The sequence below is a fragment of the Camelus ferus genome, chromosome 9 (genome assembly GCF_009834535.1).
Source record: "Camelus ferus isolate YT-003-E chromosome 9, BCGSAC_Cfer_1.0, whole genome shotgun sequence".
NCBI classification, from domain to species: domain Eukaryota; kingdom Metazoa; phylum Chordata; class Mammalia; order Artiodactyla; family Camelidae; genus Camelus; species Camelus ferus.
The window spans coordinates 37,185,683-37,210,387 of NC_045704.1; the positions used below are offsets into that span (position 1 = coordinate 37,185,683).

Here is a 24,705-nt window from a genome sequence, read left to right on the forward strand (position 1 = left end):
CAGCTATACTGATCAAAAATTAGAAGCAGTAATAAATGGACAAATCCTACTTACTCCATGCTCTCGAATTTTATCTGTGAGCCACTTGTCAAGTTTGAGGTATTCACGACGTGAAGCAAGTGCAGCAAGGTCAATAACAAAGGCAAATGGAGTACCATTTAGCAGCATTGACAAGGCCTAAAGAAAAAGAATATAAGAAACAACAGGTCAAGCAACTGAGTGACTTTCCCTCTATCCCATTTTCTGCTTCCAGTTTTAATTTTCACAAACAAGTCTAAATAAAGCATACTGCTAATATGTTCTAGGTTATAATTTTTAAATAGTTCAGTATAAATCAATGGTAACACTTGTCCTTACTTAAAGTAAGATCACACTTCAAAATAAACTTTACCTTGTGCTTTTTCAACTAAGGCAAAGCAACACACAAAGCATGAAAAATTATTCCTATCCATTTTAAAAAATCTAAGCTCAGACTTACTCCAACCTAAGTACAACTACAACACCAGTTCTATATACCTAGTGATCAAAGATACCAAGAACAAGACAATTTGTCAAAAGACTCTGTTAATGGTAACGAAATATGCAAAAGGTTTGAAAGCCAACCAGTTTCTCCAAAAATTGTATCTCACAGGTTACATCTGAGAAAAGAAAAGGTCAAGTATCACTAGACATTTTTATACCTCTAAAATCACTCTCCTTCCAAACTCTTTCTACCTACAAGGCAAAATTCTAAATCTCAACTATTCTAGCTAAAAGTTAGTTACATGTGAATTACTCCTAAGGTATCTATGTTACATAAAAATGTTATTTCTTGTCATCAGTAAATAAAAAGTGTTAATCTGCCCCTCCAAACTCACCTTCAAGTCCTGGGCCACATCAAGTATTCGAGACAATTTGGCCTGATCATACTGTTCCCCTCGCATGTACCATTCAGCCATTGCATGCATGATAAGTTGGCGGATTGAAGGAGACTGTCCCTAAGAAAAGAAAAAGGAGGGTTAAATAGCAGTACTATTAACCATTTTGACAAGGTGATGCAAATGCTATTACAAATGCTGATTTTACTTCTGTTTATGTAAAACTGAGGCATATCAGTGCTGACAACAAAGCTCAAGCCTCAACCATTGATTGCAGTGATGTGTTTTTGTGGGAAAGCAGTTATTTCCACATCTTCCAAATGAAGCCTACCCCTGAAGTCTTGGGACACATACAACAAATTTAAATGTCTTATAAAAGCCTACCTATACATTTTCAAAGTCAAAATGTGATTTGAATATGAAGGTACATATCAAGGTTATATAATCCCTTAAATTAAATTACAAATTACTGGTCTATGAAAACAAAATATTTTAAGGTAATCATCTCTCATGTTACACAGCATAGTATTTAATCAGTATTTCTGGGAATAATTCGTACATTCTAAATCTAGCTATTTTCACAAATAACAATGCTTATTTTTTGTAATTTCTTTCTTCCCTTTTTTTTTTAAACCAGAAAACAGCCAGGCTTGGAGGACTGAGTTAAAAACTTGCAGTTGAATGGTAATTTAGTGAACTTTTCTCATAGAAGCAATGGCAAAGCAATTATTATCAGTGTTTAAATCTCTTTCCCACAATTGTCCTAGTGACAGAAAGTCCAAGCGAAACAAGTATCTAAGAGTATCTAACCAAGTATCTAACCAAGAGTGGAGATCCAAGTCCCGTTACTCTGCCCTTTCTAACTCACAGATGTGGCGAGAAAGGACTAAGAATGCCTGGGCTGCACACTTTTGGTTCCATGTTTGATAAACATTCTGTAAACTATAAATCTATCACGTGATTTGCATTTCTAAAAATGAAGGTGGTCTGATTGTAAAGCATGAAACTAAGGCTAACATTTTTCATTTATGAAGTCTTAACTGATTTTTTAAAAGCACCTGTTTATAATAAACTATAGCAGGAATGACTAAAGAAAAGACACTTGAGAAGTAAGCCAGAAAGAAAAAGAAAAATATCATATGATATCACTTACATGTGTAATCTAAAAAAAAAGATAAATGAACTTACTTACAAAACAGAAACAGACTCACAGACATAGAAAACAAACTTATCGTCATGGGGGTTGAGAGGAAGGCGGTGGAAGGGACAAATTAGGAGTTTGGGATTTGTAGATACTAACAACTGTAAATAAAATAGATAAATAAGTTTATACTGTATAGCACAGGGAACTATATTCAATATCTTGTAGTAACCTATAATGAAGAAGAATATGAAAATGAATATATGTATGTATGTGTATGACTGAACTACTATGCTGTACACCAGAAACTGATACAACACTGAAAACTGACTATACTTCAATTAAGCAAAAAGAAAAGAAAGGACACTTGATGTAAAGGGGAAGATGACTACTTCTACATATATCTTTACTTAAAATGTAGGTGGGGGGGCGGTCAATGGACAAAAGACTATTTGTCAGATATATTCTACATAAATTGGGTTGGGGGAAGCACAGGGGCTTGAAAGATCTTAGCGAGAACCAAAATAAAATTTAAATGCTAGACTTGGACAAAACTTTTAAATAATGTCAATTAAATAGATTTGTGATCTTCTCTCTTTTACTGTTACCAAGTGAAATGAGAACCTTCTGGTTCTAAGATAAATGATTAAGTTCTTCCCTGCAATCAAAAGGATACTGGTACCCTAGCAATACAAAGCCTTCATAATACTGAATTTCTTTAACTGTATTACCTCTTTGCTCTTTGAAGTTTTATACTTTAATACCCACATGATGCTGAAAGATTTTAAGTTTTATGGAAGTGTGAGTTTTTCAGAGTGTCAGAATTCCAAGATTGACAATTCCTCTAGTTGGAACATTCTCAAAAGAATATCAGTTACTAAGACAAAGAAGTGGTCATGTCTTACCTGCCCATGCCATGCATAGTGCAAAATTATAGCTGAGTTAGGGTGGTTTCCAAGGAAAATTGGCATCAGAGTGGAGATGAGTTCGTGGCGCAAGGTGTGCCAGGAGGTGTTGATTTGTAGTAAGGCCAATACCAGCATGTCTGGACAGTGTTTGATAGGGAAGCTGAAGAGTTGTTTGACTTGCTCATACTGCCCCACCTCTGCGAGCCTCAGCAGAGATTCAATCAAATCCAAGCTCTTCCTAACCAGAACGGAAGTAAGATACTCTATCAATGAAAATCTAACTATACAAAATTCATTTTCCAAATAAGTGATACCAGCTATTAAAACAAAAACAAGTTGTTGTCATCTTTTAATATCTGAAAAATATTTAAATTGGTGCTGTTCATCTCAAACATATATGCTGCTATGCTTCCAAACTAATTTCAAAGGCAGCGCTAATATTAGCAGAATACGTGATGGAGAGCAGACACCACTGACCATTTACATAACCATGGACCTCCTTACCAAAGGCTTTTGTGATTAGTGTGAAAAATAAAAAAAGAGTATCAGTTTAGAAAGTCAAAATCCAATACAAACACAGACATAATTTATACACAAGGAAAACTACATAAAAATACAGCCTAAACACTTACTTAGGTAACACAAAGTTATAACAGGTGCCCCCTGATGCCTCACAAGTTCAGAAGTCCACAGAGCCCCCTATAAATTATTCTTACCCCAAGAAACTGAATTTGGTTGACCTTAATCAAGCCTCCAGATCTTATTCTACCCTTACTTAGTCCATGAAAATTATAGGGATAGATATCAAATTAAACAACATGAGGAAACAGATACCCCATTCCATGGGGCAGACTAGAGGATAAATGATTCTATTTCTCCACTAAATCAATGGCAAAAATTCTATTTAAAAAAAAAAGAGGGAGAAGGAAGACTTACAGAATAAAAGAAACTAGGTGGACCTTATCCAGACTCTCAATCATGCAAACTGTTAAAAGACATTTTTGACACAATTAGGGAAACTTGAATATATAGCTTTATTAAGGAATTCTTAAATGTCTATGACATTTCAGTTTTATAAAATGGAAAGAGGTCTTTATCTGTTTAAATAAAATAAAACGAAGAAATGTGGCTGTACACATTACACTTAACAGGAAGAAAAAAAAATTGACCAAGACTGCAAATCCAATGTTGGCTATCAAGCACCTGGGGAAAGGATCCACTTTAGAACAAACCATTGCTTGGGTCTTTCAGAACGGAGATCAGTAAACTGCATCCACAAGCCAATTTCCACCCACTTGCCTACTTTCGTAAATAGCGTTTGGTTGAGACAGACTCACACCCATATTGTGCTACAATTAAAGAGTTAAGTAGTTGCTACAAAGACCATCTGGCCTGCAAAGCCAGATGTTAGCAAACCCTTTACAAGACAAGTTTACCAATCTTTGTTTTAAAAGATCTGGCAATACCTGAAGGGCTTTATACTGCCCTAAAACTAACCTCCACAGCCAGCACTGTTCCCACCCCCTAAAGACAATCTGTTCCATGTTGGAAAAGTGTTCCAGGATAGTATGGTTGGGGTGGGGGGAAAAGGAAGAAATCTAAAGTAGATGCCTTTGGGGACCAATCCAGCTCATGTCACCCCTCCCTACAGCCATGTGTGTATTATAACAGTGATGAAAGTACTTTTACCATCCTTACCTCACATCCCCAGAGAGGACTGACTTGAGTTCCAGGAGAAACCTCCTGAACCAGAGTCAGATTCTCCCTCAGAAATATGGAATTGAAACTCAGAGAAACTGGATAATTAAGCTGTAAGTATTAGATTTGATGGGTTGGCCATTTTGAGCCACTTACAAAAGAAAGAAGCAAGCAAATACAGAGAAGAAAGGGATCTAACACTAAGGGAGAAGTATGAACCTTCTTCCAAAATTTCATAGTTTCAGAAAATACTAACGGCAGACACTACAAGAGGAGAGCTGTATCTAGTGATCGGGGGACTAAAAATAGATTTTCATCCACCAATGCCCTACTATAATAATTTAAGGTAAGTAGGATTACTAAAAATACTGTTTCATTTACACCTTTTCTATGTAGTTGCTCACTATTAATTTTATATTTCAATTAAAGTAGAAGTGACCCTTTCAAGAACTAGATGAGAGTGTTTACCATGTGGCAATTTCTCGATTGTCATCCTCTGGTGGTGCTTTCAGAATATCAGTGGCAACTGTATGACAGGGATAATCAGCAAAACAGAAGATCTCTGGATTTATAAGGGAATGCTGAATGAAGGAGAGCTGTAACAAGAGAAAAAAGTCCTTACCACCACAAATGACTGTGAATGCTATAAAAATCTGAAACATTTTCACCAGGCGAATCTCAATCTTAAGATTATTAGAGTGAAATTTCCCTTTAAAATCTTAAATATTTGATCTTTCAAAACCAGACAATTCAGACAAATGAAAGATGTGTGATAAGGTAGCTTTGGAGATAAGCATCATTGAAACTATTAGGAACACAGTTTGATTGTTACACTTAAGCTGAGTCTGACTGGTACTAAACTATGATAATATTCTTTCAGAACTTATCAGTCTCTGCTATTCTCTGAGCTATGCAAAACAAATTCTACTTTAAAAGAAAATTTTAATCAATGGACAGATGGTACTATAGAAGTCATTATTTTGTTCCTCTTCTATAGCTAAACACCATTTGCCTACCTGGCCTTCTGCATGTTTCCAAGGTCTGTATATGAGGTCTACAGGAAACACTTCCATACCCAGACCCCTCTGAATACCATAGACCACATTATGAAGTCCTTTACTGTCACGAATTTGAAATCCAGGATGGTCCAGTTCATAAGTTACTTCCTTGAAATTCAAACTTGGGTTCTAAAAAAGAAAAGCATTTCAAAGTTTGATGAACAGATGTGTACATATTTTGATTACTTTATCCAAAGTATCCGAAGATCAAATCTGAAGTTCAATCAAGATATTCTAATTATAAACTCATAATCATCTGAATCTTTCCGGTATTTCCAAAGAGACTCAGAAATATCAAAATAAACTGGTTAGCAAACTGCTGTAACCTTTCAGTTCATGACAAACTTCTGAATACTTGAGTACATAAAGGGGAATTCTCTCTTTCCCTACTTTTGTCCAACAGACACTCCCACACCAGTATGGCAAGTAAGTAACTCTTCATTCAGTATCTCTTGTCTTTACAGAAAGATTCCACTACTCTGGAACAAAGTGGCAAAGACAAATTAATTATCTATCCCAAATACCTATCTTAATTAACTAAAGATCTCCCTTCAAAGAATCTAAATACATGCATCTGGAATAGTCTAGATTCTCTATGTCAAAATGACTAAAAACTCCATTCAAAAATGTTCTACAAAAAGGTATTCATTAAGCAATACGAGACTTCTTAAAGAAAACACAAAGCAAAGGAAACAAGTTTACAGAAGATAATTTACCACTCTGTACCAAGCAATAAGTAAATTTTGTGCTTGAAAGAAAAAAGGCTGTGCACATTTCGTATTTAAATCTCCAACCAAAGTATTATGACCAGTTTAATTTTGCTCTAAGGTGACTCCTTTCAATTCAGACTTTAATGCTTGCTTTGTATATGGTACAAAGAATAAACTCCAGTTGGGGTATTCACTCTAAGGCAACAATAGCATTCAGTAGATAAGATTTTTTTTTCTTTCTAAAATTTGTTTCAACGACTGACTGTGACAGTAGAGAACCACAGATGAACTGTGGAATAGCATTTTCCTCAAGGGAGATAAGTTTGGAAAATCTACAGGCATGCCTGTATGGTTTCCTCCTCCCATCCTTGGTGGAAAAACAAAAGAACAAATTATTAACCCAATGTGTATGTGAAATTGTCCTCTGCTCCTTGCCTACAAAAAACGTACAGAAACTCAAATATACGAGAAGAAAAAGGAAGAGGTTTGTTTAACTATACAAATCCACAGTAAAGGCATTCAATTTATACAGCTTTCACACTCTGAAATCAAAACAATGTAGTAGGTTCAGATAAAATGGAACTGTGTCCTAGTCTACAATTTTTTCAGAGTATTTTCAATAGGGCAATAAAGTTCAAAGATGAAACTACTGAGGAAAAAAGCATGTTTTCACCTTTGCAAGACAACCACAAGTTAAAAACAAATTAGTTAACTGGTTCCATAAGTGATAAAACTGTGATTTTATTTTGCTTTTCTCTCGTCACTTTGCACACTTTCTGCCATGATCATGTATTATTTTTTCCCCTCCAACACTAAAAAATAGGTTTGAACACCATAAATCCAGCTACTACTAAGGAAAATACAAGGAAAACCCACTGGTGATGTTAGTAGTAAGGTCATGTAGAGAACAGCATGATTCCTGATAACTCAATTTTACCTATAAGTTAAAAATGTGGAAAACTAAAACTGAGAAATAGGATATACATATGACCTGACACCTTACCAAGAATGTTATGTAAGTATGTATACGTAGTCTTTAGTGTTATATTTTGTTCCTTGACATTTTATGAACAAGACTGAGAACACTACATCTTGACTCCACTGTTCTCCCAATGACTAAATTTCATCACTTCTTCAGTATCTAGAAGTTTTACACTTTTACATTTTATTTAAGGATTTCAACACTTCAGGAGAGGTACTGTGTTTATCTGGGGACAACTATTATTTGTGGATATTCCAGAAGTGGAAATAGTAAGGTAAGTATGGGTTTTTATTATCCTATCCACCATAAACAAGGTTGGCAGGATTTTTGTTGCACCCTCCAGAAAACATTCAGAAGGCTTCATCTCTCCTCAGTAATTCCTTATGCAATCATTACTTTGTAACAGATCTATCCCTCCCCCCAAAATCTCACACTAACAACCAGCCAAATTACCTCAGCAGTGCCACTCAGAATTGCACAGCAACAATGCATAATGAACTGAGTTGGAATTTGAACATATATTATTTCCAGAACAAAATTATCTCAGACACTTCATTACTTTTAAGCCAATGAAGCCAAGAATTATAAAACACTATAGCTCTCATTCAGGTAGGCATTTTATTAATTAAAACTTTCTTTCTTTGGGCTACATCATACTAACATCATGAATATAAAAACATTACATGTACTCACCAGTTCTTTGAGAACATCAATCAAGACTTCTACATTCCATGTGTGCGCCTGTGCTCCATCACTTTTATCTTTTCCATCACTCCAGATACCACTGCCAGGAGCAGAGATACTCTGTAGAAGTAAACTCTGAATTAAACAAACCCAACAACTTAATGTGTTCAGCTCTGGTTGGTAGAAAAATCAATCGTACTGTAATGTAATAAATAAAATAAAGAAAGCTGGACATTAATTCACATTGTACAATAGCTGACTTCTACAATTACCTGTAATGGAATTCCGTCTGTTAATCCTGAATGAGTTCGAGCCATCATTCCCAAAACCCTTGCAACCTGGGCAGCTGTGACCTCCCGAACACCAAACTGCATGATTATATTGCGGCATTCTTCAATACTGAAACAGAAAGTTAACTTCAGAAAAATCCTTCCCTCAATACCAAGGTAAAGAAATGCTAATATAAAACGAGCCCTGGAGTAAAGTTGCTAAAATTTTACTAACAGAGTGTAATAAGCTTCATTTCTTGTATTTTTACATAGCTAGGAATGTAAAAACCACCTACTTAAGAAAACAGGAAAAATTTAAAAGATCAGTAGAAGAAAACATGAGCCAAAAGTATTATTTTTCACACAGACATAAAATTATTCTTCTCAATCTTCACTATAAATCAAGTTATTCTTTAAAATACAGATACTCAAGGGTTATTTTGATATGCATAAAGTCTTTAATATATATTCTAACTTTTTCATTCTGCATCTTTAAGTTTAATTAAGCAAAAGTTTTATGCCAGGCACATATATACACACAACAAATACATTTTTAAACATAAGTGGAAATGTGGTTTGTATGGGTTTTAAAAACATTAAAAGTTACACTTAAAGTCAAAGCAAAGCACATTAATGCCCTTAATCAATCAATGCCCTTATTGTCAGGGTGAAGCTATTTCCTTTGGTGCCCTTGGCAGGTGAGGGAACTATGTCAGAGACACGGTATAAAAAGGGCAGAAACAAAGGTAGAAAAGGATGGTACAGTGAGGAAATTGAGGGTGGGGGCAGGGAGGAACAAAACAGACACATCAAATGGAAAATGAAACAAGTTCCATAAATGCTTGCCTCAATGTTATCGCCCTCAAAAGCTAAAAATGCCTATCCTGGTAACTAGGCTAAGAACCGCTGATCCCTAAATTTGAGAAACTTGGGGGTACAGAGAGATAGAAATTTAGCTGCCAGAATATTTGCACCTGCCACCAAAACTAGTACGTGGAAGATTAAATTTATAAGCAAAATTCTTGAGAGGCAAAGACAACACATTAAGGAATCTTAGGAACTTGCTTTAAAGAATTACATTGTGCTTGTCACAACAGTAATCAGAAGTTTACTTAACCTCTTACTACCAACCTTGCACAAAAGCCATAGCCTACTTCTTGCATGAAATCAGCCAAGGAGCTCTCCATCATGGTTTTAGCTACCCCTCCGGAATCAGGCAGGATTCTGTCCATTAGAATGTCCCGTTTTTCAGGGTATAAAAGTGGTGCAAGCACCACGGGACAGCGTTCCTGGGGAAAATCTGAAGGAAGAAAAAGATAATTATAATTGCTATCCTGATTAAAAACAAACTCTCCTTTTTCACTCTTTTTAAAAGCCCATTAAACCTGAGTCTTTCACAAGTTCATATTCAAAGCAGTTTATTCAGTTTTTTTCCAAACTAGCTAACTTAGCCCACACTGAATCTAAAATTTGAATGTTCTTCTGTCAAAAAAATTGCTCATGAGTACATTATTAATTTGCTGTATCAGGATCCCATCATCTATTGACCAATATGGAAAACTGCCCATTACTAAGAAAGCTAATGCAATTTAAAATTAAACTATATAAACATTAAGGAAACAAAAATAACAGTGAAAATGGACAGTGGTTAGTCCACTATCAAAGATTTGTTTTAAAAACTCTCTCTAAAGAAAGATCAGAGGAAGGAGGGATGGCAACAACAGATCCGGGAGTTAACCTATCAGTGCCAACAGCCAAGGAGGTAAAGTGGGTATATCAACAGCGATCAATTTTTTAAACTAAAAAGAGCATGTCACAATATTGTAGTCTCTGTCTTCCTCAAAGGGAAAAATTTGACAACATGGAAGTCTGAACTGAGGCTGTACTTAGATAACAAGATTACTGGTGAAGTGATCTTCATTTTATACCTTTTTTATAATGAGGCTTTCATCACTTTCATATTTTAAATTATAAAATACTTTCTTCCTTGAAAGATTATCAAGTTAAAAGAAAGGTACTTCACTATCTTATTTTCTAAAATCCTTTTGTCATGTGTTTGTGTCCATCCAAAAAAAAAAAAAATCTTTTAGAGGCTACAGATACTCCTTTTTACCTCTGCGTAGCGTCTTAAGAAAAGCGTCTATCTGTTCCTGTCCAACTCCAAAAGCTCCCTTCTGCCCAAAGAGGAGATGGGAGAGGAGGAGGTGTAGGACCTCTATTGCTATATCTTGGAAGCCACCTTCTTGATTTCCACTGACGTCTGCGTCAATATAAGAACGCAGAAGATCTGGAAGCTTCTGTTTGATAAACTGGGCAGCTGGAAATGAGATAAACCAAAAAATGTAAGTTATTTTTGCTCCACAACAGGTAAGAAGTCACGTATCATCAAAATATAGATGCTCATCATTCTCATTCGCCAACTCACCCTTCACCCTGTAATGTTTTCATAGCTGTAGATGGTAGGCATAAAATAAAATAAGAGACCAATTGCCAGAGGTGGACGTGAGGGGGTGGAGAATTTTTAGATGGATACAGAGTTTCACTTTTGCAAGACAAAGAAGTTCCAGACATCCATTAAATAACAATGTGAATAGTTAACACTACTGAACCATACACTTAAAAGCGTTATGAAGGTAAATTGTGTAATATGTTTATTATGTTTTTACCATAAATACTATATACATAAGGAAGACCAAAAGAAAATAATCTTACTCTCTCAACTATGGAGCCTCAAGACTCAAAAATCCATGGATTTTAAAAAAAAAAATCTAACTTCACTATAAGATCTTTAGGGAAAGGGGAACTTACCAAAACCTCTGAGATCTGAGCTGGAAGAATTCAAGAGGGCAAGGCCAAAAATTACCTGAAACAAGAAGGGTTAGATTGACCACAAAGTCAAATAGCTGCTTTATTTCTAATTTTGTCTACATTTCTCTTTTAAAAAATCATTTACCTCTTGTACTTTGCTTAACTTGAGAACTTTACTCAGCTGGGCAAATAAGTGGGGTGCAGGCTTTAAACTCTGAAACAAATCAAACTTTATTTTAAAACAAGAACAACATACAATTTTCAAAACGTTTATAAAAGCACCTGTTCACCAATTACGGTGCTACATAGGAGTGACAGAATTTTGTAGTGCTGCTAGAAACAGCTATGGAACTGTGTTCTGACAAGCTTAAGCCTTCACATAATCTGGTTTTAGTAAGAATCTTATCAAACTACCTACCTTGACTTTGTTAGAAAGCTACAAAACCCCCAATATAAGTATTTGGAATTTTAAAATTGACATACGATGAGGTCAAGGATTAAGCCCTTTTTAGAAAGCCTAGTAAGAGATCACATTCTTATTACTACTGAAAATAAAGGGAATACCAACCTTCTGATAGTGCAATGGATTATCAATGGCATAGGACAGCGTCGAGATAAAATTTGGCTTCGTAATCAGAGACGCACACTCCTGAATCAGAAACTGAGTCTTTAAAAATAAAAAAATAAATTTTCATTGGCACTAATAGTCATCTTCTGGCACAAACAGAAGCAGCGGTGCTCAGAACATTAAAGGGTAATCCAATACTGTATACTTTTTCTACATTATCAAAATCAGCTCTTTAAAAATACCATTTAAACTACTAAAGTCTATTAGCAACAAGTATTAAGTCAAAACCTCTACAGAATAGAGTCCATTGACAAGATAACGATAAGGAATAATGTCAAGACAAACCAGATTGAGAATCAAACCAAAGAAACTCAACAGAGGACAAGAGATCCTCTCTCTGCCTTTCTTACTTATCAAGCAGGACTTCCCCCACATTCCTGCTTCCTTAAGGCAATCTGGTCCCCAGATCCCTATGCCTGTACTAAGTAGCTTTGATGTCTGCTGCCAGGCAGAAGGGAAGGACAAGAAAAGGGCAAGTCCCAATACCTTTCAGCCATTCAGCTAAAATTATTTCTGGATGCTATTTGTATGTGTTGTTTGCTACACATACTATGCCCAAAATGTAATTCATGGGACAATTTGATCTAAGCGAACATAAACTCTGTAAGCCCCAAATACCTGATGAAAATCTTTGCCACTGCTTTTACCATCGCCACTGAAATCCACATGCGAAAATAGGCAGCGTAATAAATGCCTGTCTGCCTCAGGACCGTGCCGATTCACAATCTAAAAAGATCAAAAATATGAGTTTGTAGTCATTACTAAGAGGGATTTAAAAAAGAAGAAGAAAATCAATCTCAAGGGCAAAATTCCAAAAACTATATTAACTGTTCATTTTGGAATAAGAGTTCTAGGAATTATTGAGATTATGGTACCAATATTGTATAATTAAATATTTTAAAAATATTTCCTACAGGCACTAGTAGGAAGGACAGAAGGGAAAGCACCAATAATTAGCACCATGTAACTGTGTACTCTGATCAACCTCTACACCAAAAACACCAAATAGCACAAATGACACATAGTGAGAATACAAGCTATTTTATAAGTTGTAAGGCAATTTTAAAACAAACTGAACTCACTAAAGCATTTTTCCTATACGTTATTCTTACCCTAAAAGCGTAACCTGAAATCTCTGTAACATAATTGTGATTTTCACACTTCACAACAGCTTATAAGGCAAGGCTCTAAAGGAACTGGTCTAATTTCAGTACTGCCTCTGAGCTTCTTGCTGTTCCTCAAACCTACCAATGTTTGTACTTGCTTCTTCCTCAAACTGGAACACTCCAGAAATGTACACGTGGTTTGTTCTCTCACTTCCTTTAGGTTTCTGCTTGAAAGTCACCTCATCAGTGAGACTTTTCATAACTACTCTCCCTAAAACAGCAAATGACCTACCTTACCATCACCTCTCACCCTGCTTTACTTTTCTCTATATTACTTACCACCACCTGATACTTTGTTTATTTTCTATGTCTCACTAAACTGTAAGTTGCATGAGAAGAGGCAACCTGTGTAGTTGTGTTCACTTCTTCCCATCTAGTCAGGAAAAGAGCTAAGCATAATATATGTGCAGAGTAATCATTTGTTTATTTAATGCCACATTAAAATATTATAAGTAATAAACATTTAGCTACCTACTTTGGCCTAGAAATGAGACTGAGCTTCCCTGGTTTTAATCTTCAACAACTTTGCCAAAAATTATTCCCATTTTATAGTTGAGAAAGTAGACACTTAAAACAGACTCCATGAGCCTAAAATCCAATAGTCTAGGAATTGAGGAGTCTAGATTCATAGTCCAACTCCAAAGCCTACAATCTCTCTACTCTTATCATAATTATGTCACAGCTGGCTAAGTTAACTTATTTCAGTTTCAGTTTTTCCCATCCAGAATATATGAGAATTAAGTAAGATCAATTTTTACATCATCCTACAGACATTTTAAGGCTAAAAATCTATATAATCAAACTATATTCAGTGTCTTCTGGTGACTTACGGTGAGGGAGAATATGGTGGTGAGTATATGTGTGTTCATGTAAGGCTGAGGCAGTGTGCTGTGCACCAGAGGCAGAGCGGAATTGTGGACTAACTATACTTCAATAAAAATATATATTTTTAAAAATCTATATAATCAGAGATAATTTTTTTTTCCTATCCCCGGAACACTGATGATATTATCTTAATGAGCCAATTCATATTAATTAGGAAGAATCACCCTGCTCCAAGCAACCAGGCCTCATCCTCAAAAGAGCAAGAGTATCTGGCTTAATAAACATTTCTTGAGTACATACTAGATACCATTCAAAGTATAGCAAATATAGCAGCAGAGGAGACCAATGGGTTCCACAGCTCTCATGAAGTATGTTTTCACGGAAGAAAGAAAGTACAGGCAAACAATTTCTGACATTATTAACTGTCATATTAAAATAAAACAGGGTGAAGTGATAGCAATAGGACGGGAGTGGTACTTCTGAGAGACCATCCCTAAAGATTTAACATATAAACTGAGATTTAAAATATTTAGATGATAACCACAGATAGAGCTGACGGAAGAACTTTTGAGACATAAGTTAAACAGAAAAAAGGCCAGAGGGAGTCAAGGGACCAGATCATGGTTAATTAACATACAGACTTAACTGGGGACTGTTACATCAACCTAAAAAATGGAAAAGACATTCCATTTCACAGTCAATGGCCAAAAAATAAAAATAAAAAAAATTAAAATCTTGAAGTTTTAATTTTAAGTAGGATCAGCAAAATTTTACACATACTCCTTCTTATCCTGTAACATTTATTTCTATATTTTATAATTTTACAATTGCTTTTATAACCACTCGATCCTCACAGCAACCCTAAAAAACATATACAAAATACATCATGTTACTACAGATAAGATTTTTAAAAATAAAGTCACGATTACAAGAACTAAAGACAAATTTTACACATGATTTGCTGAATGAGCGGTAGGATCAGAAGGTGTGATTTATGGCTGCTAAGTGAATGAAATATTCCTTCTGTGATACCACACTACCTTTCTCTAGTTTTAAAAGAAAACAACTGCTCGTAAACCAGTATTTTAAAAACATGACCTTGGGTTGCAAAGATGTTGAAATAAGATTTCACTGATCCCATGATTAAGCCTTATACATTTTACCTAAAGTTCAAACCATTTCACCTATTGGGCAAAGAGACCAGTAAAGTCATTCAATGTTTTAGTTAAGTAACTACATCTTATAATCTGATAGCAAAATCTTTGGCTACATTAAAAATAAAGTAACTATATCAAGGGTATTCTACAGTACTTCTGTAATGATCTGATCTGTGGCTAGAGTAACATATTCTCATCTAGGAGTAACATATTAAAAGGAACATTAACAAATAGTGCATCCATGATGGTAGAGATTCAGAAAATCATGCATAATGACTGGGGAAATGGAGCACTATTTGGCCTAGAAAAAACATGAGGGAAGAATAAAGACTTAACTATGTAAAGGGTACTTACATAAAATATTAAATCTTATTCAGAAAAAAGAGCCCCACTCTCTCATGTCCTTGTTTCCAAGATGACCAAGAAAAGAAGAAACAATGGTTGTGCCAAAAAGGGCAGTGGCCTTGTGCAGCCTGTTTGCTGCACCAACCTGCTCGATGTGTGCCCAAGGACAAGGCCATTAAGAAGTTCATCATTCAAAACATAATAGAGGCCCCAGCCATCAGGGACATTTCCAAAGTGAGTGTTTTCAACCCCTATGTGCTTCCCAAGCTGTATGTGAAACTACATTACCCCGAGAGTTGTGTCATTAACACAAGGTAGTCAGGAATCATTCTCATGAAGCCTGAAAGGACTTAAAACCTCTACGCCTATTTAGACCTGTGGGTGTTGCCCCACAACCTTCACCAAAGCCCATGTAAAGAGTTAAGTCCTTTAAGATGGAAGAAATATTGTCCTCAAAAAAAAAAAAAAAAAAAAAAAAGTAAAAATACTTAAAAAAAAAGAAAAAGAAAAAGAGCCTCAAACATTTTATTTTAGTTTGTTATAAAGACATTCCACCCTTACTCCATCTAAAGATATTTCATTCAGACATCGAGAAATCTCAACTGACTGCCTTCAGAGCCAGGATTATAGTCAGCTCCAATCATTAACCATTGTTTTTCTTCTGTTTTCACAGAAATGCCTTATTAAAAACCTTATTTATCACAAAATACAAGCCTAATTTTGGGAGCCCAGCTGCATCACCACCTGCTAAAATGAGATATAACTGTTTAACTGAACTGATCTATTTTCACGACTAGGGGATGAACTCAATGAAATAATGGAGCAATCGACCAGCTGAACTTATAATATATGAAACTTCAAGGGAAGTTTCAGAGGAGGAAACTGGAACACTAACAGCATCAGCCACAGGTGCCATACTATAAAATTATGCTAGTATTTAAAGAGAATAAAAGGAGATGGTACAGTCTCAGCAATATTGGCTAATTAGTCCAGAACTTGTTCTTCTGGTTCTTTCTCAATTTCTACTTAAAAACTGAGTTACATTTAAAAATTTAATTACATTAAACTGAATGAACATGAAAGAAAGAAAAGAAAGGAAAGAAAGGAAGAAAGAAAGGAAGAAAGGAAGAAAGGAAGAAAGGAAGAAAGGAAGAAAGGAAGAAGGAAGAAGGAAGAAGGAAGGAAGGAAGGAAGGAAGGAAGGCAGGAAGGCAGACATTCCTAATAAGGCTGTCCACAAATGGTAACGAGTAAATGTATGAGGTGGTCAACTAAATTCCATGGTCAGAAACAATAAGAATCCCTATCTCTATTAATACAATTTAAATATTCTTTGGGTAGCATATTGATAAAGCAGCAATTACCTGATGAATTGTGCCTCCAATCCCAGATCCTAAAAACAGGTTTAAAAAAAAAAAAAAAAAAAAAACCAAACCCACAGGCCTCTCACCTTTTGAGATGGCCTGCATTCTGCCTACCGAATGTGCGTCTCCCTAGGGCCCCTCTCACTTTCCTTTCCCAGATGACCCCATCTACCAGGGTCACTCTTGCCTTCTGAAATGGCCCACACTCTATGGAGTGTGTATCTCCTTGAATAAATGTATTTTCACTTTAAAACAGAATGAAACAAAACACCCACATGTATGGGGAATTTCACATAAAAACAAGATTTATATAAAGAAAAAAATCTATCCTAATAGATGCTCTCAGAGGCCCAAGATTCTATACAAAGTACCAGATTTTTAAAATTTAAATTGAAGACTATAACTTGCTACATTACAATAATCAGTTACATAACTGGAATAATTAGACTATATGCTAATAACACATGCTCCACAGAAATAATCGAGTCTTCATATTTCTTAAACTTGTTAAGCATCTTCTAACCCATAAAAATATTCATTCTAGGTTTTTATTGTATTATCTGTATGAATTCTTTGGGTTATTTTATTTTAAAAAATAGTGCATCGATTCAAAACAGTTTAATATATTGAAAAGAACATGAAAAATTTCTGAAGCAAACATAAAGGGTTACTTCTAACAAAATAAGCACTAATTTAAGGACAAAAATGTCAAACTCCTAAGCAAAAGATGGTAAAACTAAGCTCTTTTTTTTTCTATTCTAGCCTCTCATATTAAAAAAAAAAATTCCATTTTCAACAAAACATTCACTTAAGAAGTGGTCCAGAGAGTTCTTTGCACCTCAAATGATAGGCCAAATGCAGATTTCTATTTGGAACTGATAAATCCAGATATAAAAATGTTTAGGACTGATGAATTATGTATGTCCCAAAACAAATATAATTATTCTTTGTTCAAGTGATGAATCTGGAGCACAGATGAGCCGTGAAAGAAGGCTGTCCATTTAGAGACTAGATCAATATTCCAACAGAAACTGGAAAATGGCAAAGGAGATAGAGCTGGGGGAACAACCAAGCTCAAGATGCCACTTTTAATGTCTATGAATAAACCATCTAGTCAAAGGAGAATGCTGGAGAATAAAAAATAAAGAAAGGAAGGTGCGGGGTGGAGGGAGGCAGAGGTACAGCTCAGGGACAGAGCACATGCTTTGCATACATGAGGTCCTGGGTTTAATCCCAGGTACCTCCATTAAAAAAAAAAAAAAAAAAAGGAAAAGAAAGAAGCAACCATTACCAAATCAGAATGCAGAACATAGAAGACTACCCCAACACACTTCCCCATCCTCAAGCATCCCCAAGATTATCTGTGAGTAAATAACTGGACTGATTCAAAGATAAGCAAAAATCCAAAGACTCAGCATGGAACTCATCTGAAGAAACTGTAAAACAGAGCAAAGAAACACACAACACAACTAAAGAACATACTTTTCAAAGGACTTACCAAAACAAAAAACAGGATAGTTCAGACAAGTAATATTCCATATCCTCAAAGAAATTATAGAAACTGTTTTTGCTTTATAAGAAGAAAAGTCCTCAGAGAGGTAAAACACTGGTTCAAGGACAAGATAGCAGAAGGAAATGAAAGCAAACTTGTAGCAATTAACTGTTTTTGCTTTATAAGAAGAAAAGTCCTCAGAGAGGTAAAACACTGGTTCAAGGACAAGATAGCAGAAGGAAATGAAAGCAAACTTGTAGCAATTAGGAAAGAAACAAAGCAAAAATCTTACAGAAAAGAGAACTTAACAATCAACACACTTCAATCCACAGAAAATGAAAAACATTCAAATAAAATAACAAAATCCCTGAAATAAAAGTCTGAATTGGAAGACTGAAAAGTGTATCACACAAGAAAGGATGATGCAGAATAATCAATACTAAAGCATACTTGTAAAGTCAATAAATTCTAAATAAAAGAAAATTCAAAGGGATATTGAGGTTAGGAGTAGATGCAGCAGGTAAAGTTAGTTACCTAAAGTGAACTGAAGAGAGAGACAAAAGAAGACAGACAGCTTTTGGCATTTGATGTTCCTTAAAGAATAATGGGGAGCAATATTTACAAAACTATGGGGAACAAACTTGACCCAAGAATTTAATATCTACTGATAATTGGACTTCAAATAAAAATGAGAAAGATATTCTCAAGCATCAAAGAACTCATGTAACAGCATCCAAGTTTTAAATTATAAACAAATCTGACAATAATCTATAGCCAAAAAAAGAATGAAAATAAAACTTTTTTTCAAGACTATAAAAACTGCAGTAAAAGAAAAAGCTGGGGGGGAGGGTATAGCTCAAGTGGTAGAGTGCATGCTTAGCATACACAACGTCCTGGATTCAATCCCCAGGACCTGCCTCCAAAAATAAATAAATAAGTAAACCCAACCACCCCCCTCCAAAACAAACCAAACCAAACCAAAAAAACAGAACAAGCTGCAAGGGCCAGTGGGCTGGAGGGGTGGAGGAGGGGGAAAAGGAACAGGCTAAAAGCAATCAATCCATTTCCATATACAATACATTTTTAATAAGACTATATTCTTTGAATAAAAATCATTTTATAGAGTAGACTTTTTCCATAATTATCAAGCAAAATTAATTATAAAAGTATTTTGTAAATATTGAAAACAATATGAAAACGATGAACCCAACGCCATATCCAGTTGGTGGTATAACTATGCCAAGAACTATTTTAAATGATTTTAAAACATTAATTTGATTCTACAACTCTAGTGAGATACACCTTTAAGAGATCCCCCCACCAACTCCACAAAAAATAGGTAAACTATTTTCCATAATCACAGTGCTGTTACTAGAGTCACGACTGTTAGTCTAGACTCTTGATTGTGTAGCATGAAATAAAGCAAATGATCTTTTTTTTTTTTTTTTACAGAAAATGGGAATTTTTGCACTAGAAGAAAGGAGAGACAGATTTTAGATCATGAATTGAAATAAAAATCCCTTGGTCCTGAAATTAAACTGGAAGTATCAGTATGAATTCATGATGTACTTTCTCTTAAGCTTTGTCCACTGAAAGGCCTAATGATTGCTAACTGAGCATCAGTAAGCAATACAACTGCTTGAAATAACTTTCTAGGCCCAAAATGGAGTGCTCCTGCCCTGGGTGCAACATCAGCAAACCAAAACTTAGATAACTCTAGAGTCCCTGTAAATATTCCACTTGACCAGAAACACAGTATATTCAGTCAGCCAATCCCCAAACATCAAGCCAATTCTGAGCCTCCTAATCCCTAACAAGATTGACTATGTGGCCCTAGTCAATCAGATATTTTCCATTTGTCTTTCCTTATTCTTTATCCTATAAAAGCTTCTTGCCTTTTGCCCCATTTTGCAGAAGACTGTCCACTTTATGAAATGTTAAAGTTTGTTTGTATCACCTAAACTGTCTTAATCATTTTTTAACACAAGAGATGGTAATCTCTAAATACCACTTTCCACTAAAATAAATCCAAGACCTCTTAGAGAAATTATATGAGTCTGGAATATTTCAGTTTCCATGTTTCTGGAATCACATCAAAGACTACGAATAAGAATAGGGTCAAACTGACTCAGAAGCCAACTGGAATAAGCTTTCAATGAATTCAAACACTTCAAATATGTTAAAAATACATGAATTCCTAATATTAAAAAATTCATTCCTTCATCATATTTGGAGGATGCTAAGAAACAAATTACTTTGAAAAATGGCAAATAGAGAATCAAGCCCTTCCTATATAAACTATACTTCAGGCAACCAAACAGTTAGTTGGTAAAGGTAGTTTCCCTTTAGAGTACTATTTCAACAAATAAAAAATGCATAACAACTAGAATGTCACCATTTTGCAATCCCTAACAAATCAATTAATCTACTCAATGAACAAAGGCCGCTAAAAATCACAAAACAGAGACAACCATACATCATGAACCTTCTGATTCAAGTATACACCACCACCTGTAAAACTATCCTAAGGGAGAAAAAATGCCTTAATCTGATTAAGCTCCCAAATTTAATCACCAATTTATAGGAAATGTAAGAGACAGAGGAACATGTAAAATACCACCCTGGGAATGTAACTAGCAATATTCAGACTATGGGTTACTTACAACAGGACAAAACAATCTGATTTCTTTAACAAAATAACTGCAAGAAAAAGGAGGGGGAAATCATAGATTTTAAAAGAGATTTAATAAGGGCCAATGCAGCAGGGGTTTTTTTTTTTTGGATCTTGACTCAAGCCAACTGTTATTTAAAAATTTTTTATATAAGGTAAACTGAGGAAATGTGAATGTTAAAAAACTGCTTTTAAAAGATGTGCTAACAGAATTGAGGTTAAGTTATTATTAACATTTAAACAGATAAAATTTCACCTGAAATATACTTTAAACAATTGAGAATGAGTCATATGAAACAAGATTGGTCATGACTTCAAATGAAGTTAGATGACAGATTCATGGGGGTTATATTATACTACTGTACTCATGTATGTGCCTGGGATTAACTTTAGTAAACCTTTTATTATAAATTTTACTTATTTAATAAATTTTAATTTTTATTACATTTTTACAAATAAATTTCACATTTTAATAAACTTTTTAAAAATTGTATTTACAGAGACTACCATTTAAGCAGGATACAAACTGTTTTTATAGCAAAGCTATTTTAAAGTAGAAACAAAAATACTCAAAAGTGTTAAAAAGCTGAGTAGAAAAACCAGAGTTTACTTACCTTTCTACATTTTACTTACATTTTTTCTTTAATAATGACAACAAATATTTTTAAAGAAAAAAACTACAGCAGTTAATCTTAAAACAACACAATAAAATACTAACTCATGGGGCAAACTAAATTCTAACCTTGTTTTTTCATCTATAAAATGGTAATAGTAGCTAGCTAGTTGCTCATGTGTTTAGTAAACCCATTTATCTAATAAATTCAATAAACATTTCTTCTCCCCACTTGTCAGTAGGAGAAATAACAAATATAAAGAAATAACAGGAATATAAAGGCTTAGCCTTTTGGACTTCATCTTGGACAACTTTTATATCCATTCTAGAACTCCCCATGGAGTTGGCCAAGATTCTGTTGAGTTTCCACCACAGTCCTCCTTCTGAACAATTCTGTTTCAAACCTGTCCTCCTCCCCCACCACAGGTGTTGAAACCTTATAGATAACCTGCATTCCAAACTGTCTCCTATCTGTTTCCAGAAGACATTCCAGAGAACAGCAACAAAGGCCCAGCTTAGGAGCCTGAGCTTTGAACTGAATGGGCCAGAGATACACAAAAGATTATAAAACAGCAAAGAAACTATTAGTTATAAATTTAAGAAAAGCCACTCTAACAACAAAGTGGAAGATGTTTTAGAGTAGGGGCTGTCAAGGGCAATCAAACTTGGGACTAGAAGACCTTCCAGTCCAGTCTACTTTTTTTCTACTTCTTCATGTTCCGTGAACAATTATAAAGAGACTCCACATAGGACTGTTGTGGATTCAAATCTTACATCTGCCATTTTCAGCAATGGGCAAAAATATTTAATTCAGTGTAAAATAGAACAATACTACCCACTTATACCCATCCTGCATGACTGTGGCAAGAATGTGAGAACTGACATAAAGTCACATTAAAAATAATGTCTGGAACATTGTAAATGCCTGAATAGTTGCTATAAAAGATAAGGGCACTGACTGTACACACTAAATGACTGAAGTGACAAAATTTCCAGCATTTTTTACTCAATATTGTAAGATCAATCCATGCTGTTCCACATATATTCTGACTACTTCACAGTACACCTTGTTAATGGACACTTGGTTGTTTTCAGCTTTGGGCTATTGCGATACCTGTTTTTTTGATGACTGTGTATAGGCATTTTTGTTTAGTACATATGTAGAACTGCTAGATCATAAGCGGTATGTTCAGCAACTGAAAGAGAAGCTTCTGAGATGCCAGTATCAATTTTCTTGATCTGCATGGTTATAACAGTTATGCACATTTTTTGAAAATTCATCTGCACACTTAAGATTTGTGAAATGTCCTGTATATACATCTTACTTCAATAAAAAGCTGACTAGGAGTTACTCAGTTTTTCTTGGTCTCTCCCATGTATAAATGTAATTAAACTTCTGTTTGAAAAACAAAGTTAATAAAAAAAAATGTGTGGTACACAGCAGATGCTTAAACAGTTGCTGTATGAAACTGTTAGCTGACATTCTGATCAACACAGCTTTCAAAATTAGTCTAAGGAATTAATTCAAATAAAGGGAAAGGGAGACTCGGGGGCTATAGCTCAGTGGCAGATCACGTGCTTGGCATCCACGAGGTCCTCGAGGTCCTCCTTTCAATCCCCAGTGCCTCCATTAAGGGAGAAGAGAAAAGAAAACAAACATAGTAAGGGGGTAAGTCTTCACTGGGGAGGTAGTACTGGATTTGGTTATTAAAAGATGAAAATTCTAGGAACAGCATTTAGGACTGGACTTTAAAGGGCCCTGAAACTCTTTACTGAGGAGCTTGGATTTTGTTCTGTAGTAAGAGGACCACTGAAGGTACTGAACAATGAACTTAAGCACCATAATTCATCAAAGCAGCATCAAATGTAATTAATTCTATAAGCATACACACCAGTTATTTCAATGTGCCAGAGAAGCAGTACTACATGAAGAGAAAGAAAAAATCCATTCTAAGATTAGAGCTTAGGTAATTTTAAGAACTGAGCTTTTCCATTAGAAAGCAGAGCAGAAGAGTTGCCCAAGTTTGAATTTCTAGAAATCTATCCTACAAATATATAACACATATATGCATGCAAGAAATGATCTTCTAACAACATTGTCAACAGCAAAAAAATGAAACACAAAATATGAAACCAAAAAACTTATATAACCTAAATGACCATCAGTAGTGAAATGAATCATCTGATTCATCCATACAATGGTTTGCTATATACCCTTAAAGGAATGAAACAGCTTTTCGTGTATGGATAAGGAACTATTTCTCAGATAGACTGGTTAACTTAAAAAAAAAAAAAAAAATCAAGATGCAGAACAGTTTATATTGTATGCCACCACATGAAAAGGGGATGGGAAATATTTCCCTATTTTCTGTATGCAAATATCTTTGAAAAGGTAGTTAAGAAACAGCTAATATTGGTTGCCTACGGCTAGGAGTAGCTAGAGTAATCAGGTTAATATATTACTTATTTCTAAAATAAAATTAAATCACAACTCCTACACACACATGCACTCCAAAAAAAGAAAAAGGTTCCCATACGAACTCTCTCAATTCTTAGATTTAGCTCAATTAGGCACCTATTTCATTTGGAAGTTTGTGCTTGTATACTACCTCATATAATAACTACAATTTATACTGCAGAGGGAAGAGAATTAATTTTTTTTTAATGCTTGTGACAGGACCTATGCTAGGTACTCTGCTTGATTTCATTTAATCCTAACAAGGATACCAGGCAAATTTTATTGTTTTTATCCTTATTTTGCAAATGAGGGAAAATAAAATACACAAAAGTAACCCAAAGTCATAGAGCTACTAAGTTATAATAATTAGACAATATAAACAATTCTAAGTATAATACTCCGTAATTTATAAATAGGAAAGGGGTATAATCATTAAAACTAAGGCACAGAATACTATTTTACTTTTGTAAAGATTGAGCGAAATGCTCTGAAGTTAAATCTGTATTTGAGAACAGTAATTTTAAAAGATTGGGGGGCAAAGGATTTGGGTTGCCCTTTCTCCAAAGATATACAAATAAGCACATGAAAAGATGCTCAACACCATCAGGTATAAATCAAAACTACAATGAGATATCAGTTCACACCCACTAGAATGTCTAAAAGCAAAAAGACACGCAATAATGAGTATTAATAAGGATGAGGACGAGTTGGAACCTTCATACACTGCTCCTAGAAATGAAAAGTGCTCTGGGAAAGTCTGGCAGTTCTTCAGAAAGCCAGAGTTACCATATGATCCAGCAATTCCATTCTTTGGTATACATCACCAAAACTGAAAATAGACATTCACCCAAAACTTGTAAACAAACGTTGAT

General features: G+C 34.8%; 1 protein-coding gene and 1 pseudogene across 6 annotated transcripts in view; one reads left to right on the forward strand and one right to left on the reverse strand.

Annotated features, from left to right (window-relative positions):
* The window catches only part of CNOT1 (CCR4-NOT transcription complex subunit 1), a 94,977-nt gene that overhangs the window by 42,558 nt on the left and 27,714 nt on the right, over positions 1 to 24,705 (reverse strand). For all 6 annotated transcript variants that reach the window (XM_006193026.2, XM_014566302.2, XM_014566301.2 and 3 more), the window contains exons 3-15: positions 12,362 to 12,469; positions 11,684 to 11,782; positions 11,261 to 11,329; positions 11,116 to 11,170; positions 10,421 to 10,624; positions 9,439 to 9,607; positions 8,311 to 8,437; positions 8,048 to 8,158; positions 5,621 to 5,791; positions 5,073 to 5,200; positions 2,904 to 3,144; positions 858 to 977; positions 55 to 177 (exon numbers count right to left, since the gene is read on the reverse strand). In XM_006193026.2, coding sequence (XP_006193088.1) covers positions 55 to 177; positions 858 to 977; positions 2,904 to 3,144; positions 5,073 to 5,200; positions 5,621 to 5,791; positions 8,048 to 8,158; positions 8,311 to 8,437; positions 9,439 to 9,607; positions 10,421 to 10,624; positions 11,116 to 11,170; positions 11,261 to 11,329; positions 11,684 to 11,782; positions 12,362 to 12,469 — 1,725 coding nt within the window. The remainder of the gene's footprint in view (positions 1 to 54; positions 178 to 857; positions 978 to 2,903; positions 3,145 to 5,072; positions 5,201 to 5,620; positions 5,792 to 8,047; positions 8,159 to 8,310; positions 8,438 to 9,438; positions 9,608 to 10,420; positions 10,625 to 11,115; positions 11,171 to 11,260; positions 11,330 to 11,683; positions 11,783 to 12,361; positions 12,470 to 24,705) is intronic.
* LOC102522358 lies at positions 15,307 to 15,777 on the forward strand (annotated as a pseudogene).